At 40.2% G+C, this 19871-nt stretch overlaps 1 protein-coding gene across 1 annotated transcript in view; it reads right to left on the bottom strand.

The window, feature by feature from the left end:
- Positions 1–3770: 3770 nt before the first annotated feature.
- The window catches only part of LOC139478939 (holocytochrome c-type synthase-like), a 34469-nt gene continuing 18368 nt past the window's right edge, over positions 3771–19871 (bottom strand). The window contains exon 6 of the mRNA XM_071261638.1: positions 3771–4397. Coding sequence (XP_071117739.1) covers positions 4118–4397 — 280 coding nt within the window. The 3' untranslated portion in view covers positions 3771–4117. The remainder of the gene's footprint in view (positions 4398–19871) is intronic.

The raw sequence follows: 19871 nt of genomic DNA, 5'->3' as shown, positions 1-19871 counted from the left end.
TTATATCGGTCATACTTTTCGTCAATAATGCGTCGCACTTGGAAATGTCTTCCACGGATCTACCATAAAACGTTTTAAAAGCTTTGCAAAAACCTGGAATGTTGTAACCATGGTCAAACAATATTTGAGCAAGAGTGGTACGATGCTCTTTGAAGTCTTCACAGAAAGAGCATGCTCGAATGTACCTATAACGTTTTGAAATGAAGACACCAAAGACTGGACCCGCTGGAATATTGCTCGATATAAAGGGAAAGTTGAAGTCGTCCCTCTTGTCATACAGTCTTGTGGAGAGTTTTTGTCACTCTGAATCCGAAGGCATAGATCTAAACATGAAAAGACTGAGGCGGTTCCACGGATCTCTTGTATTTCTAGTTCAGGTTCGTAAACCAGTGGAAGAAACTTGGCTATTTCACCGTTATTGAACGATATCACCAACCACTTTCCTTTGGGACAGACAGCAAAGGCAGAGTACACATTGATTATTTACCATGTGGAACAACTGTGAATGGTGAATATTATGTCAACCTAATGAACAGATTGCATGAGTCTGTCCAAGAGAAACTTTGACGTGGTGTTCTCCTTCAAGACAATGCTCCAGTTGACACCGGTCACTTAGCAATGGCTGCTGTTCGGGAATGTGGATACAAGCTTCTACACCACCCATCAAATCTGGCCCCTCATGTTTTTAAATCTGAAAAAAAATATGCTTGGGTGGTCAAAGTTACAAGTTACACAGGAATTAGTCATGTAGTAAGGAAAGTAAACATCAGAGGTGTTGTGTGTTCAAAGAAAGATTTTGTGTGTGGACAAGTAAGAGTTAGTCGGACACAAGTTGTGAAATTCTTGACATGCACTTGTTGCATGTAGACATGAACATTAGGTTGCATTTGTCAATAATTGCTTACACTGGTGCAGGTTTTATATAGCTAAATTGAGCCTAGCCTTAGGAGTTTTCTTGACAAGTAATTCATGTTTTGTTTAATAAATTAATCATTTGCGCAAAACTCTTTTTTGTAAGCTTGTGAAGGTTTCTTGATAACCCATCACAGATGTGATTAAAATTACAGTGTTTCACGGTTGGGCATGTTGGATTACCGGAAACACAATTTATTTCCTTGCTTAATAGAGTGGGTTTACGTGGAAGGTTCTTTTTGATCCAAAGCGGGCTACAACCCCTGTGTTGAGCATCTTGCTGCAGTGTCAGAGCGGGTGCTCCAAGGTCTTCATAAATTACATGTTGCCCTGTGAGCAATGAAGAACCCAACAGTAGGACAAGGAGCGTGTAGTGCATTATCATGTACAAGACTCTCTCCACCAACTTCAATTCGCATTGTATTGTATTGTTTGCTGTTTAATCCCGTACTCATCAATATCCCAGCTGTATGACGGCGGTCTGAAAATAATCGAGTCTGGACCGAACAATCCTGTGAATGACATCATGAGCATCGGTCCACGCAATTGGGATACGATGACATGCATAAAACCATGTCAGCGAGGCTGACCACCCGATCCCGTTGGTCGCCTCTTACAAGCATAGTCGCCTTTTACGGCGAGCATGGGTTGCTGAAGAACTATTCTACCCCGTATCTTCGGGGGTCCTGCAATTCGCATACAAGGCAAAGCGTGGAGTAGAAAACTCTACAGTGATACGAGTAAATGCCTAGATTTCGCAAAGACCCGTGTACGTGTTATATTCGTGGATTATAGCTGGGCTTTTAACACAATTCAACCTATTCCCTGATGCTACAGAAACTATGTAACATGAATGTCAACCCTGCCATCACGCTATCGATTGCAGACTTTCTTACTAACTGGCGGCAGTTGTGCGAGTTATAAAACAAACTAACAAAGAAGACAAAGAACACCGGTGCCTCGCATGGTTGCATGCCATCTCCAGTGCGTTTCACATTATATACTAATGACTGCAGGAGTGATATAGATGGAACGTTAACTGAAACAAATGCAGATGAGGCAGCACTTGTTGCTCTTATGAGTGACAGTGAGTGAGTGAGTTGGGTTTAACGCGTATTAACAGTATTAGTTATATTGCTACATGTGAGCTTAATGTGGGAGGAAAGCCCGAAGTGTTGCAGGTCTCAGACGTTTACCACTTCGGTGAACCCACGAGCATGGGTATGGTGCTGACAAACCTAGAAGCATAGTTGGGGCGAACTGGCATTCGAAACCACAATCATAGGTTTCTGGCGTGCCAAAGGGACACAACTCTGCACAGCGAATCACGGTTGACCTTTACAGAAAATACCAAAAGAATTTACAAAAAATGTCAATTTTTCTGTTCACATAAACCAAGGTCCTTTAATGTCAGCAATTTTACTCTTGTTCTGTTTACAAATCTTATATTAAAAGCATCCTGTGTTTCAGTATGCCTGGTTGGATTATGTTCTCTTTCTCCATTAAACAAAAACAAATTATCTAAAATCATTAACACTGCGAGCAAAATATCAGAGTCCCTTCAGAACATCTTCCTCTTTTAGGCCCGTAGCAAATCAAAAGCCTAGCTGTCAAAGTTGTCACAGACTCTCAACATTTCCTACATAATGAATACAAATTTCACCCTCAGGGCACCACTTTCAAATCTCCCGTTTCAGAACAAACAGAGCATGAAAAACATTGATTTCATGCACTTAAACAAATAATTGCTACCAGCATTTAATCCCTTTCTTCATTATTATCTACTATTTTTATTAGTATGCCGAGTCTACAATGTCAGCGTTTCTTTCTATGTCATATCTTTCCTGTGTAAATCTTATGTTCTGAATTCTCTTGGCATTTTGTCATGTACATATTTTATCTTATAGTTTATGCCATCACAACAAGTTCCCTTTCAGGTAAATAAAGTAATATTATGTAACACCCAGTCAGCAATATTGAAGCCAAATCATGGTGGTTTGTAAGTAATGTGGCATCCTCTTGACTGAAACACAAGGAACGACCTATGTCATCCAGGGTTACAGATCCCTTCATTTCCTGGGGCCTTGACTGATTATCATCCTAATGCCCAGAGACTTTCCCCAAATTTGGTAATGATATAGTACAATGAATGTCCTACCAAGAGCTGATAAAATCATAAAAATTTTGCCATTTCCATGGACAAAATCAGTCATCATGAGTGAGTGAGTGTGTATGGTTTTATGCCACTTTTAGCAATATTCAAGCAATATCATGGTGGGGGACACCAGAAATGAGCTTCACACATTGTACCCATATCAAGAATCGAACCCGGGTCTTCTGCATGATGAGTGAATGCTTTAACCACAAGGCTACCCGACTGCCCCTCCAGTCATTCTGGTACAATGACACACAAGAAGCCAAGTCACATCCTGGCAAGGTCATTTCACCTTTTGACATTTCTTTGTTTGTTGTTTAAAGCCAGACTGATCAACATGCTTCCAGCTTTAAGATGATGGCTTGTAAATAATTGTGATTGATATTGTGAACAAGGAGCCAGGTCACTGGGGTACGATGACAAGCAATCAACCAATCATTGAGGCTGACCCCTATGACCAGCATATGTTGCTGGGGATCAATTCCAACCGAGACCCTCATGAGGGTGAAAGGGATGGAGTGCTGAGGTCTTTTCTGATCCAGGTCCCTACACTTATAGGATATCAATAATGGTTCATAGGACAGTTCAATAACAATTATCAATTCATCACACCTTTCAAACTTGAGTGTTAAATGAAAATGTAACTTTATTTTCAAACAATTACAAGTTACACAATGAATAATGCCATTTAACAAAAAGAAAAAGTTATAAAATAATCTATAAATACTTGTGAAATTTGAAGATGTTGATAGCAAACCATGTACAAATACAAAGTCATGACATGATATGACCTTCTTCTGCAATGGTTCTCTGGTAGTACTATACATTCATTAATGTGTAGTGTTGGCCTAGTCCAGGTGTGGCCACCATGCTTCCCGCTGATGCTTCCGTCACACAGTCATCTGACAGCCTCATCACCGCCACTCCCTGCTCTCGTCACAGGAGTTCCCTACACAATCCTCACTTGCATCCGGAGTAACACTAGTTTCCTCAATAAATCCTCACCCTTAAAACCGATGCCAGTGAAACTGGTCAAGATTTATGTTACGGCTAGTCTGAGCTGCTCTTTACCGCTTCCTTGTCGTGAAACACAGCCTTAGAGTTTGCCTGCGACTCTTTATCACGGGAACTCATCTTCCATCTCATAAAGGCCACTTTCATCCTGTCCCATGCTGCACCTGGAGAATCGAACGCTGGTCGCACGTCTAAAAGCGTGAACTCGTAAGTGCTTTTATTCACTGCTCCACCATCATAATAGTCAATAATGTAGCGAACTTCCTTGCCACAGCGGTCAACAATCCAGTCATGCCGGTCAAAAGGGAGCTCATATCTGAAGAATAAAAAACAGGATCTGGTAAATTGCACAGCAGTAATACGCCATGGCGATATACACAGTCAATACAGATAAACCATCAACATCGACCAGTGATCCTTTCATCTATGAAGGTGTTACTCAGTGGTGTTCATATTAATTGATATGATCAATATAGAGACTTCAAAGAAGACATTCAGGATCAGGATTTGCAAAGACCTTTTGACCACAGTGCTCTACATTGTTGTTTCTCAAATTATTTCACATACCGGTAATGTATTGATCATCCATTATTTGCCTCAGTGCCTTTATTAGGGATTCTGAAACCTTGTATCAACATTACACAGTCATCTCCAGACATAACAAGTATAGGAATAGGAAAAAATTACCCATCAGGATTGAAGGATTGATTGTAATAGTTTCCCAATAATTGGCCTGTGTATTCTGGCAATGGTCAAGCTAGTTGGTCCAATGAAGCAATATGATGTATCACCTTTGTTAAGATATATGATGCTATACAGCTTCACAACATCACAGATTAATGTTTTATCAGAAACAACAGATTGACTTGTCAAATTTCTGACTGACATTTATTTATTCCTTTAACAAAACTGACAACCGCTGAGATATAGAATCCTTGAAATTAAATCTCATGAATCCTTGTGAATAGTGAGTGAGTGAGTATGGTTTTACGACGCTTTTAGCAATATTCCAGCAATATCAGGGCGGGGACACCAGAAATGGGCTTCACACATTGTACCTATTGTCGGGAATTGAACCCGGGTCTTCGGCGTGACGAGCGAACGCTTTAACCACTAGGCTACCCGACCGCCCCCTTGTGAATAAACGCTGTATGTGGCTGAAAGCTCCACAACGTACACTAATCAATCACTGAGTACAGAAAAAGTAGAATTCTTCGAAGCTCACTGGTTATTCTCAAGTATTGGATTTAACCAATGCATCACTGGTTCCTTGTTTATGGTAACATGAAGGTATTTGTGATCAGCAATTCTAAGGGAACATGTCCTTAAAATAAGCATCCTCATCTTCTATTGAATCTAACACGAGTTTAAAAAACATGTTTCATCGCTTTGATTCAAACTCCAAGATAAAAAGCGTATCTGGTTCTACTGTATATGCGTATGTAGATCCTATGGAGGGGGTACTGCCACGACAGATGCTGTGTACATGTATACATATCCCTGGGACAGACAAGATCAAACAAGCCCCTACTCTGACTCCTCTCCAGTTTTTACCTGAGAAGACACATCTACTGTCCTCCTTTGCTAGTGTTTTTCTCAAGGACCTGTCATTTATGATAGTGTGTGGGGGCTTGAACATCCCTTTGACCTTTTTTTCCCCCCTTTCTTAAGCTTTTTTCATGACCCTCACAAAGAAAACAAATCCGTCAAAGCTGTTATTTTAAAAATAAATTTACTGAAAAAAAAAAATGTGTCCTTTATTTTCATATCCCACTTCCCAAAAGGGAGAAATATCTGCTTGTCCAACTCACTGAACCGGTCATATTTTTGTATTTTGTCTTCAACCAACAATATATGACAGGCTCCTAAAACTCTATTGACATAGACATAAAAAAACCTACTTTCCTTCTCAACCGATTTGTCAAATAAGAATTTAATGAGCCCTGAGACTGCCATTCACAACACTCTGTAAAGATAGGAACACATCACCTCGTCAAAGGGCTTCTTGGGACCTTATCACCAGTGTCCTGGTACCAACTAATATGTGTAGGTTCCCTTACCCTTGCTCCTCTTTTTGTTCCCTCACCCTTTTGGTCAATTCTAATATATAGTTGGTTTTGTATGGTAAAAAACATGTCAGTTAATGGAAAAACAGAAAGCTATTTGAATATGGTCTATGATGGGACTGTGATATATTTTAAATTCTCATACAAGTAATCAAAGTTATTACTCCTCTTTCTTATGCAGCTGATGAATTTCAAATTCCATTTCACAATTTTGAAAATGATCTTTGAAGTGTATACCACCAAAGTGAAGATGCAAAAAGCAAACCTCAGGTAATTATTTCCTCACCTGGAATAAACAAACAATTCCCACTGCTAAACACATCAACACCCTAAGAAATGAAAGCTGGTAGGTAGGTAAGCAGCAAATAACATTCTGTCAGTGGTATATCTGTTCACCAGTCCTATAAATACAGCTGCCCCAAACATGGCTTGATTGTAATTCATCATGATGAAAGAAACATCTTCACAGTTTTACAGTAAGAACATGTTTCTTTTGGCTTTAAACATGTTAAACAGTGTTACTATTTTTATCCATTGTCTAAAAATCAATATTAATCTTAAATCTCCAAGAAGAACAATGGGGTTGAGCACAAAAAAATACTTTGGCTCTTAAGGCAATGGAAGCAATTAATGAAGGCTTGTTTGTGTGGGGGCGTCAGATGTTTTCCCTTGGGAGAATTGTGCGATTGTTTAATTCAAGGTGTTTCAGCTCCGGGCATGTCAAATAGAGGTGGGTGGAATGTTTGTTTGTTGCATTGATCCATGCAACTGGGATATGACATGCATCTACCGAGTCAAGCGTGATCACATGAACCTGTTAGTCGCCTCTTATGACAAGCATGGGATGGTGAAGACCAATTCTAACCCGGATCTTCACTGGTCGGTGGGAGGAACATCCTAAGTTATGCAGATCTTTGACATTTACCGCTCTGCTGAATCCAACGAGTACGGGTATGGTCAGACAAACCAAGATTAACAATCAGGGAAAATCTGAGCTTTGAACCCACAATCAAAAGAACCTGGAACACCTAAGGGGCACAACTCTGCACAGTGAATTATGGTGGTGAAGATGACCAATGACAGCACATGTTTAAAGAACAGCTTAGTTTACAAACCATGATTCTATTGTTAGATTCTGTCCCTGATCAATACTTCTAGTTTGGTACGCGTACAAGAAAGAAATTAAGGTAAAAATACAAATATATTCACTTAATGTTTACTAAATCCATTCATATAAGGATTGCACTATCTGTAACCAAGCTGTGTATTCCATCAGTTACTGGCTGGAGCACTAGTCTTATACATCCCACTCAGAGAGTCTGGCTGTCAGAGATACTGGTTTGGATGCCAGCTTCCAACAGGAGGGAGGAAGATAATGACTGCTGGATATTGTAGGCAGCTGATTGTATGAAAACACAGATCTCAAACATAATTGTAGTGTAAAACAGTAGGCCTCGATTATGTGTGACAGTTGTGTGCCTGGAGTGTCCTACAGCCTTGCCTCTCCCACTACGCTCTCACAGCAGGCCATGTTTCAGATCAATAGCAACTCCATCCAAATAATGAGATTTTCATGCACTTTTTTTACCACTGTGAAAAATTGCTTCAAACTAAATAGAACTTGAAGACATTAACGCCATCGCTATGACATAAAACTGCAGTATTAGACATAAATGAATAGATTTAACCTTGAAAAATATTTTGTAATTGAGTCCGACATGCTTATTCTATTTTTCTGTTGGCTGTTAATCCAATGGTGAATGAATGACATGCAGAATGCTTCATGACTGATTCATGGTGTCTTTCCATTGATGGATACAGCTTGGAACATTTTGGATAAATAAACCTGGTAAAGAAAGAATCATGAAAACTGTCTGGGAAGCAGATGACAATCCAGTTATGAAGACAACGCTTGTGTTTTACTGCACTGATGACTATGGAATAAACATGTCATATTGCCCGCCATTCAGGATTTACTGCCTCCTATCAGTGACAGGACTGTCATACATGACATTAAACTGTCTGTTCCTGTTGTGCTATCAGCCACAGTGTATACACTTTGTGGTAATCAAATGTCTTCTATACCTTGCCTGAGACAGATGCAGATAGCCACCCAACATTCACACCTCAGCATGTCACTGTGAGTGAATGAATAAATGAATGTATTATTTAAATAACATTTAGGTGTTGTTATGCGAAACCTGAAATCTTCTGGTTAATCTTTTGTTTGTGCAACATGAAACCTGATCCTTCAGCTGTGGAACTGCAGCTCTTCGGAGTGAGTGAGTTGGGTTTAACGCCGCTTTTAACAGTATTCCAGTCATATCGCGGCGTGTCAGCTTAATGTGGGAGGAAAGCCCCAAGTGATGCAGGTCTCAGACGTTTACCACTTCGGTGAAACCCACGAGCACGGGTATGGTGCTGACAAACCTAGAAACATAATCGGAGCGAACCGGGATTTGAAGCAGCTCTTCGGAACCATTTGCAGCTCAACCTGCGACTATCTTCTTCCCTGGACTCGTTCATGAGCCAGCTAAAGACCTATCTGTTCAGAAAATACTCCTGTCCTTAATCTAATTGCAGAGGCTTAGTCTGTATATATCAGCCATCTAAGGTTGTCTTTTGACCAGGGAGCCATGTGGCTCCTAATACAAATATTTAAGGAGCCAAATGTAAGTCTTAGGAGCCAAACTATTTTTCCCAAGGAGCCACACTGACTCAGTGAGAGTTTGAGACAGGACATATGTCCGCAGGGGTTTCATTGTGTGAAGTATAAAGATGGGCACTGAATTGTAAATTTAATAAAAATGCAAGTATTTCCTTCTTTGTTGTACAACATCATTACAGGCCACACAAAAAATATGTTGTAGTTCCGATTACAGCAATATTTAAAATAGGGTAGGTACGTAGGAGTCTCAAATTGAATGCTTTGCTCTGTGTCACTCTCACATCATGCATTATATCATCATATTTGTAATGGTGATATTTTCCATAAATGATTTCTTTGTGTTTACAGGAATGTATGTAAATATGTTTGTAAGACTCATAATGTTTTCACTCACAACTTTCGGTGGAATGATCATGGTTTTCCTGTGCGAAGATGGAAAAGTACTGACATGTTGTCAAGTAAAGCAGAGTGGTCTACGCATGTCGGAAATTCATAAACTCGATGCCCTGTTCACAGTATTATCATTTAGTGTAACTGAATCCTCACACCGCTGCATGGAGCCATTGAAATGTTCATTGACACAGACGATAAGTGCAGTTATACGAGTTTCATTGCAATCTGGCGATTGAGAAAACGGTTGAGAGAATGTCAATCAAGTTAATAAATAGTGAAAAAACATTAGGAAGCATTTTATAGGGTCGGTTGGGTAATCAAAACCACAAGATTATTTTTGTAAGGCTTAGTTGGTGAAAATACAAATTTCAACAGGGTACAGAATATCCCAGAACAAGTACACATGCAATATACTGTGATACAAGGTATCGGAAATAAATATTGTCATGAGTAATGTATATTCTTTGATAGCCAAGTGGTTGACAGAAGGTAAATTTAGGCCACCAATCATAGTTTAAGTCGCATTGGCAAGTGAAAAGTTGGCTACTTTGAGGGCTGTGTAAGTATATCTCCATGTCTATTGTGGCACTTTGATCAGACACACAGTTTGTGGAATATAGCGCAGTGCAAATGCAATCAACAATATCATTATTAGGAGTGGTTGGGAGAAAGGGTGGTTAAAAAAAGAGAGAGACGCAAACAGCTCATATATATATGTATTGATACATATCTCAAACTGCCACGGCATATCGCAGGAGATCACACAACATAACTCAGCTGGATATACGTATTCCCACTGCTGAGCGCAAGAATGGAGGATGTAAAGAGAGATGATAATATCCACAGCATGTTCATTTCTGTGATCTCTGAATCAGGCAATTAAATCAAACCATTGACTGTGGAAGAAGAGACCCTACTGTACTACATGAGATAATATTTCCTGCACTTGTACCACACTCTCTATCTCTCTAAAGTCTCCCTTTAACTAACTGATGGCATGGTTGTCGAGTTGGCAACAGAAACAATACAGTACATTCTTTAAACAGACACATATTAATCTTTTTGTTAAAATAATGTCCGAATCCTTTTACGCACACACGTCGGGTGAACACATCACATCTTTATACATGTATGTCACATATTTCCCTCACTCCGGGAAATGTGCCCATCTGTCTATCATGAGCATCGATCTACGCAATACGATGACATGTATCACCCAAGTAAGCGAGCCTGACAACCCGATACCGTTAGTTGCCTCTTACGACAAGTCAGTGTTTTAGAGAGGTTTATCTACGGTATCTTCCACGACTCTCCGCTGAGTTGTAACCTGACGAGCGGAAAGCTTCTGTCACTGTAATAGTCTGAGGGGTTTCATGATCCAGTGAGGAAAGTGTGTGACATCCCTTCAGACATAATGATGATTTTCTGCTGGTTCCAAAATAATATAATTCCAAAATAACGTAATTGTGGAACATGTTTCGAGAGGTGCAAATCATAAGAGTAATAATGACAACACTGTCTGGCAACTTCTGCCATGTTCCATAAATAACCGTATCACTCAATCCTTGCTCCCACAGCTTGTGCGAGGTCAAGGCATATCTCAGCTAGGGGTAAGGCTTTCCTGATTACCCAATGGGGGACAGACAAAAGCGATGCATGAGGCTGAGATCGTCAAATTTGTCCCAAGTGATTGAGTTTACACTTCTTGTGCTTAAAGTCACATTTTCTTTGACTTTAATATTTTGGTTCAATAACCTTCAAAATTACAAAATGTTTGGCTATGGAGAATTGGAATTAATGTCTGGTAATGAGTTCATGACTCTGCGATGTCATAGCATACATAGCAATGTTACAAAGTGCTGTTTGATTTCCACTGTGATGTTACAAAACAAAGCTTGTGAAACTTCCCACTGGACAGAATGCTTAACAGAGGGAACTCAGGTTTACTTTAGGCTTTGCACAAACTGAAAACAGTTTGTTTGACTCCATACTCATAATTGCAGCCATAATAATTTGACATCAAACATATCAACACACACAAAGTTATATTTGAAGTAATGCACAAACACCTCTGAAAATTGGACTACTATTTTTTAAATTGTTGACAGATTTGATATTAAATGAGTCTTAGTGAGAATCTCTATGTATACAAATAATCATGTAAACACACCTTAGTACGAACACACGCCCACACGAAATTTGGACACATAGTATAACGAAGGCTGTAATGTTTATTATTCAAATCACTGGACTTCTGTCTTAATTTTCTAATGTCTATAGTTTTTGTTTTTTGTTTGTTGTTTAACGCCCCACTTGGCAGTATTCCAGCTATATGACGGCGGTCTGAAAATAATTGAGTCTGCACCAGACAATCCAGTGATTGACATCATGAGCATCGATCCACGAAATTGAGATACGATGACATGCAACAACCAAGTCAGCCTCAGTGAGCCTCACCACCCGATCCCGTTAGTCGCCTCTTAGGACAAGTATAGTCACCTTTTACGACAAGCATAGTCGCCTCTTACGGCAAGCATAGGCTGCTGAAGACCTATTCTAACCCGGATCTTCACAGGCCCATAAGTATAGGAATTAGGATCATCCAAATATACCTGCTTCATAAACCAACTGGTTACAATGAGTGAGTGAGTATGGTTTTGCACTGCTTTATCGTGCTGGGGGTGCCCATGTGCGTGAATTGAACCCGGGTCTTCAGTATGACGAGCAAACGCTTAAACCACTAGACTACGCCACCGTCCCAACTGGTTACAGATATATTGGAGATTCCCTTGATTCAAGATAAGTGATACGAAGGTCAAACCAAGGCAGTTTTTCAAACCAGTTTCTCTACAGCCCTCCCCTGGTGAAAACTTCCAGACTCCAATTCTCACCAAGAATCATCAATGGTCACTTAGCTGCCTGACAGTCAAGACTCTCCAGAATCCTATCTCTGAAATCATGAATATTACAGAGAATGTGTGGCCAGTTATCAGTTGAAAGTGTTTCTCAAACCATATGTATTTGTCTCTAAAGGTGAAGTTTGTATCCTTCCAAATGACTGAGAAATCGGATTTTCTGCTAGATTATAACCTTCATTCTCATTAACAGATTACTCTTCTGTTCAGACTGAATTTATGTTCATAAAGCAGTGCAAGACTAGACCAAATTAACCATTGTTACTGGACAGAAAAAGATATAGATGAAGGTTCACAATTAGCTATAATTGCGACACGAAACTTGGCAGTGTTCCTCGTTGCTACCTTGATAAGCTTTGTGATGATGAATAGTTGTGCTGCAGGTAGCGTCTGCACCTGATGATATACAGGTGTAGCGCTGCTAACATTTCTTTGAAGTTGACACTAATTGTCCACTATTGTAGAGAACAAACAGTAATTGATCGCAGCTGAAAATACTAATCAAAGCACAAATTGTTCTTCAGGAATAATCCAGACATTTGCTCTGAAATCATGAAATGATATTGGCTTATTGATACTCTGAATATACAGGTCACTGACAATAGAGATGTCATGGTGCTTATATTCCTCACAAGTTGATGATGGTGGGCCAGCAACGCAATCATATTTCAATATGGCTATGCTGGCTATATTTGGGGATTGTTGATCATCAATTTATATTTCAGGTTTGAGTATTCTTGTCGAACAAACTGCTGTGGGTGAGGCAATAAACCAATACAGTAATGCATCATGGGACATCAACTTAATAATCGACTATCGTATCAGAACGTGATGTATTGATTTGAAACAATATGTTCCATATATGTTAGCATATCATAGATGTGCACCGTAGACTGCCTCCATGGTCTAGTGGACACAGTGTTTGCTCAGAGAGCGGGGGTTCGGTGGTTCAAACCCACGGACATGGCATACCAAAAGACGTGAAAAGTTGGTAGTTGTTGTTGTAATCCTTCTTGGCGCTTGGCATTAAGGGTATAAAAGAAGGATTGGTCATTTGGGAGTCAATAAGCTGTGTTTCAGTGGGGTATCTATGTTCACTGTGGCATGGTATCTTGTTTGTTTGTTTGTTTGTTTGTCTGTTGTTTTATGCCGCATTCTGGAGTCTGGACCAGACAATCCAGTGATTAACATCATGAGCTTCCATTTACGCAATTTGGATGTGATGACAAGCATCAACCAAGTCAGCAAGCCTGTCCACTGTCCTGATAGTCACCTCTTACGACAATCATTGGTTGTTGAAAACCAATCCTTACCTGGATCTTCATGGTAGACAAGCATGTGACGTCACATCAAACATGTCACAGCGCTGTACAGGCCAGCCAACGAACTTGTATGGTCGTTTTACAAGATGGCAACTGGCCAATCTCATGCCAGATTCTTCAATGACAATCAACTGAGGTGAGTTAAGTGAGTTAATATTTAACGTCACATAGGCAGTATTTCAGCCATATCGTGCAACTGAGGAGAGGTGAGTGAGTGAGTTGGGTTTAACGCCGCTTTTAACAATATTCCAGTTATATCACGGCGTGTCAGCTAAATGTGGGAGGAAAGCCCGAAGTGATGCAGGTCTCAGACGTTTACCACTTCGGTGAAACCCACGAGCACGGGTATGGTGCTGACAAACCTAGAAACATAATCGGGGCGAACCGGAATTCGAACCCACAATCATAGATTTCTGGCTTGCCCAAGGGACGCAACTCTGCACAGCGAATTGTGGCATCTTAGACGACTGGGCCACCCGTGCCCCTTGAGGAGAGGTGAGGTGAGGTGAAAAGGTGAGGTTAATGAAGCGTTCAATCAAGATTATTGCACCTGCATAGTGATGTGGAAGCATGATCTACATGGTTCTAAAGGGTTCCGCAAATGACCCATAAACATTTGAGACTAACTTTTGCAAAATGGCTGCATCACAAAGAAATGAACCTGAAGATGACGGTTCTGTGGGTTAATGTGTGAGGTAGGCAGTGCATATGGCATGTTGATTTATAAGGGAATGCCAACACCATACATGTCGAACTTTTCCCCAGAGGAAAATAAAAGAAGGTGTTCTCATTATGACATCACTATTATGTCAATATTCCAAGCATCATGACTTAAACACACAGACATTAGGACTTCCTCAGTTCAAGGTGAGGTGAAATGGGGTTTAACGTCGTGTCCAAGATTATTGCACTTATATAGCGACGTTCCTCAGTTCAAAGCCAGCTGAACCATGACCTATTGACAAGATATATAAAAAAATATCAACACATCAGTCCCGGTGGGTTTCTTGAGAAATACACCACATAATATATTATCAGTAGGAGTCATGTGGCAGTATGAAGGTCAAAGGTCAAACTGCAGTCAAGGTCATACATTTGCAATATATTATGCACATACCAAATATCAACTGCAATCCAATTTTCATGATCCATGCAGACATATATGAGAAAGGTCCAGTGAGCATATCTTAGAACCACTCCTTGCTTTTGTGGTGCAAAATGAGAAGGCAAATCATACTGTTAATATCAGTTGTGATTAGATAAGAAAATTTTCCAGGAGGAGCAGAACAACCTGCTTCCATTTTATTTATCGCCTGGTGAAACATACATGAAGTGCAACATGAGATCATGCAGTGATATTATTACAATCACTGCTTGACATTTAAACACTATCTTTCTAACACAATAAGATTTGGCCATAAAATGAGAAGTGACAGATCTCCTACAGTCGTGTCGGACAGGCAATGGTGGCGCAGTGCCAAGGGCACCATCTGCTTGACAGAGAGCTCCTGTTGCATAATGGCTTTAAACCAACACTAAACTCTTCCCCGAAACCATATTAGCTGGGCCCAGAAGGTCACTTACTGGCCCCCAGGGGTAATCACAAGAAAAAAATCTGTAGCATTGTTAGTTTAAGTTGCACAGAAGGTGTGAATGTAGGTTCTTATCGGCTTCGGCAGCCACGGGAGTTCCACTGGAACTGCGACACTAAACTGTCACAGCTATTTGAATCAATTACAAGCTCTTCCTCTGCTAGCTCACAGGATTAGCCGACATGGGACGTGAATGATACAACTTGCCCTGATGACAAGTGAAGGGGAGACGTGTGGCCACCAAACACTTGCATTAATTTTTAATTTCCTCCACAGGGATTTGATATGGCTTGAACGAAATTCTCTTATTTACACAAGGCTAAAATGATTATTTTGATGACTATAGCTCATTCATCTGAAGCTGGGGAATTGCTTCGTTCTCAATCAATTAAAAAAAACAGCCTTCTAACCAAGCATTTGTCTTAACGTCGTTTTATAACCAAAACAACTTTACCAACAAATACTCGCAACCATTTTCTTCCTATACACTGCAAGGCAGGGAAACATGCACAATTGCAGTTACCGTATTCGACCCATTAAGCGCCCAGGGGGTACTTATTGGGGACAATTCAGGTCAAATTGGCGTAAATTCATCAGTAAGCCTTACTGTATTTTCTTGAGAATAGTGCACACTTTTTCCCCAAAAAACACAGCTGTGTAGGAGGGGGTGCGCATTATACACGAATTAATGAGTTTTGATATTTTTTCCCCCATGAGCACTTAACACCGGAAATACCATCTCAACAAATCCATACTGAAGTTCGCAAATTATTCATGTAATTACACTGTCTGGCTATAAAAAGTGTTCTTTGTATATCTGGACTTTTGTTTGTAACTTATTTCATTAATTTTATTCAACATTCCTTTTAATATTGTTTTAATTAATTTCGGCAAAATCGTGTGTGAAGCGATCGGAAGATCCCACAACTCACCGTTATTAACAACAACCACGGTCAGATTACCGCTATTGACGCCTTGAAACGAACTTAAGTTGACAGAGAATGGATACATATATCATAAATGCCATACTTTGAATATCGTTAAAAGTCATATTTGTTTTTGTTGGACGATTCTATGTCAACACGTAATTTCTGCGATCACGCAATCACATGCACGGGAGACTTGACGGTGACTGGTCAGACTGGTTCCATGTAAGAAATAATACCCGGCAATAGTGATCAGCTGCTTCGTTTAGGGTTATTATTATTTTAAATATGTTTAGTAAAAGCTGCATCTAAATAAACAAGATATTGGAATATATTATTCCTGATAAAAAAATAGTTTCAGATACAACTTTTGCCGATCCTTGCATTAAAATCCTGTAAAGTTATATCATTGGGTGTGTCTTGGCCGACTCACTGGTAGATTCCAAGAAAACGTGTGTACAGCTGATTGCTGTGTCCGGCTTAGTTTACGAGAAAATGCACAAGGTAATCTTAATCCCTGGATATAAAACGATGCCTAGCTGAACAAAAAATACAATTTAAACGGTAAATCAACATGTCTGGTGACTTTTTTATCTCAAATTTTGAATTTGTATACTGACGAAGTTTCTCATCACCTGTTCGTTTGCTGGACTTCGCTGAAGGGGTACGGTGTAATATTTTTCTGCGCATAATATTAAAAGTCACAAATATCTAAAATAAACAGAATACAATCATGCCCCGCTTATACGGACTTCAAATATCCGGAAACTACGGTTCCCGGACGATTTTCATTTAAAACGAAATAATTACTATATAAATTTTCGGAACCGGGAGGGGGGGGGGCGCTTATTGGGGGAGGGGCGCTTAATGGGTCGAATACGGTATCTGGCACAATTAGTTGCTACCAATGGATTTTCTTTCACACAGCCTTTACATTTCCATGGTAGTAGATCACACATTAGTGTTAGATGCAAATCAGGAGAGACTATTTGCATTTTTAAAACCCTGTCATGAGACTTGAACCACAAGTTTCACCAGAACCATAGCCTTGTGTTTAACTCTCGCTATCTCAACCCAAATACACACATTCGTTTATCATGTTTATTATCTAATGTTCATTATTTCCAGTAAGGAGAAGAGTCAATTTCCCTAAAGGTAATTGCATCTGCTGAAGCAGCCACGCCTTTGTCACTAACACGCTTGAGTCAACTGCACATATATTGTTATCTCATATATAATCAGTTTTCAATGCCATTTTTCCTACTTGGTACATTAACTTCTCAGGTGGTGCTGTACACAAAGCTAATGGAGATCAACATACACTTGTCATGGTCTTGGATACAGACAATGTCAGATTACTGGATGCCTGGCATCAATTCCTTCTCCAAAGATCTTGTTCCAGGCAGACAGGCAGCTCAGCCTGTCAAGAATGTCCTTGAGGAACTCAATACCTCAGGATCGTTAGCCCTGAAGAATGAGATCAGTGCTGGACGACTTGTAGACATATTTAATTATACAATCACAGGCAATCTTGACTCTTATAATGAATTCAACCATCAACTTTCTCACAAAGAAAAACATGACAAGAGAGGCCACAAAGATGTGAGTGAATCAGCTCGGCAAGTTGATATACTCAGGGATCCAGATAAACAGCCTTTTTGTGTATAATGCAGCGTTAGAAATTGGCACTAGTCCTGTAGTCCTTGCCAAACTGGCCAATAGTTAAGGTATCATAAGGACTAGTAGAAATTTGCCATTATAAAGAGTTTTGCTATATGTTATCATTATAAGGAGTGAGTGAGTGAGTGAGTATGGTTCTACGCCGCTTTTAGCAATATTCCAGCAATATCACGGCGGGGGACACCAGAAATGGGCTTCACACATTGTACCCATGTCGGGAATCAAACCCGGGTCTTCTGCATGACGAGCGAACGCTTTAACCACTAGGCTACCCGACCGCCCAATCATTATAAGGACTAGTGGACTATCATTGTAATGTGCACAATAAATCACCATAACACAAACAATACACAAACCCAGATCCTTATAACGAAATGTCGCTTTTTACAGTATTATAGAAGTTGTTTTCCATAAGATTGTGTCTACCTTGTCACAAACCCAATGGTGTAACGACAGAGTGTGTATTACCCAATGTAGCTTTTTCAGACTGTGGTCCTGTCTGTCTTCACAGACCTTTGTTTACTGATCAAATACAGTGTCACATATACATAACCCTACTTCAGTTAAAAATGCAAAAACGTACTTTGCCTCGCTTATTGTAACTCAGGCATGTCTTGCTGTTAAAAGCGTATGAGATGTGTGAGTGAGTGTGTGAGTGAGTGAGTAAGTTGGGTTTAACGTCACTTTTAACAGTATTCCAGTCACATCACGGCGTGTCAGCTTAACGTAGGAGGAAAGCCCGAAGTGATGCAGGTCTCAGATGTTTACCACTTCGGGGAAACCCACGAGCACGGGTATGGTGCTGACAAACCTAGAAACATAATCAGGGCGAACCGGGATTGGAACCCACAATCATAGGTTTCTGGCGTGCCCAAGGGACGCAACTCTGCACAGCGAATTGCGGCGCCTTAGACAACTGGGCCACCCGTGCTCCCTATGAGATGTGTTACAAGGATAAAAAGAAAGAACTTCACTTCCACCCATTTTCAAAAGTACTTATGGACTGGACCAAAGGGAGTAAAATTATTGACTACCCAAAGAAAACCATCAATACCCAAAGTGAATGATAACATGTAAGTAGATGCTGACTGCCTCAATACATTATCTGGAGCCCTGCATACTGCAGCAGCGACACACGTTAGTATGATCAATGAAAATGTTTGAATACCGCTGTATATGTTAAATAAAGCACAGTGATGAGTTTGTGGGAACTGAAGTTGTGGTCTGTGAGATGGAGCCTGAGAGACGTGATGGAGTGGGAAGTTGACGAAGACGTGGAGACAGTGTGATAATCAACTGGTTGAGGGGGCACTGCTTGGAGAGGGGAGTTTGGGGGACCCAGAGAATACACAATACACCTCATCTCATCCTATGCATCCAAAACTTACGTTGACATTTCAATCAAATTTCAAGAAAACATCACGAGATTACATATCCCCCCGATCTAGTGCAATTCAGAAATGGAGTTTGGCTACTCATACCCCACTTTTGGTTCACTGCCATTGGATACCTTCAGTTCAGTGAAGAAAACGATAATGCTGTTCAGTATCTAAAAATCCCAAAACATCAAAAGGCGCCAGTTCACCACTAGACTGATGAATATAGAAACTTACAATAAGAAATATATTACGGTTTTTCAAAGAACATCCAAAGCACTGAATCGGGTCCCATAAAGTCCATGTATTCCCAACATTGATTTCGGAGAACGCAGTCCATATGAAATATGTAACAGATAACGTAAGCACGATAAGGCCATAAAGCTTTCTGGCTTCACACAAATGTCCTGATGCCATCCTGTTAAAGAGCATATTCATACTCTCTTGCCATGCTTCTCTCATTCAGTGAAAGAGAAAATATTCAAATTTGCTCATTCACGAGATGAGATCAACATGGTATTTGGCAAGACAGTATGAATATTCTATTTATCACATTTCAGCAATATCTGATGGAAAATTATTGTTTTGTCCTAATTTATCCCCAAACTGACTGCTTGTTGTTAGAAATGCTATAGTTTGATGTCCCCCATTGTTTGAAGTCCTCCACTGTTTGATGTCCTCCAATGTTTGCTGTCCTCCATTGTAGGATGTCTTCCATTGTTTGATGTCCTCCATTGTTTGCTGTCCTCCATTGTAGGATGTCCTCCATTGTTTGCTGTCCTCCATTGTTTGATGTCCTCCATTGTAGGATGTCCTCCAATGTTTGCTGTCCTCCATTGTTTGCTGTCCTCC

The sequence above is a fragment of the Haliotis cracherodii genome, unplaced genomic scaffold (genome assembly GCF_022045235.1).
Source record: "Haliotis cracherodii isolate W230 unplaced genomic scaffold, xgHalCrac1.p SCAF_4, whole genome shotgun sequence".
Lineage (NCBI taxonomy): Eukaryota > Metazoa > Mollusca > Gastropoda > Lepetellida > Haliotidae > Haliotis > Haliotis cracherodii.
This window is presented reverse-complemented; position numbering and strand designations above follow the sequence as displayed.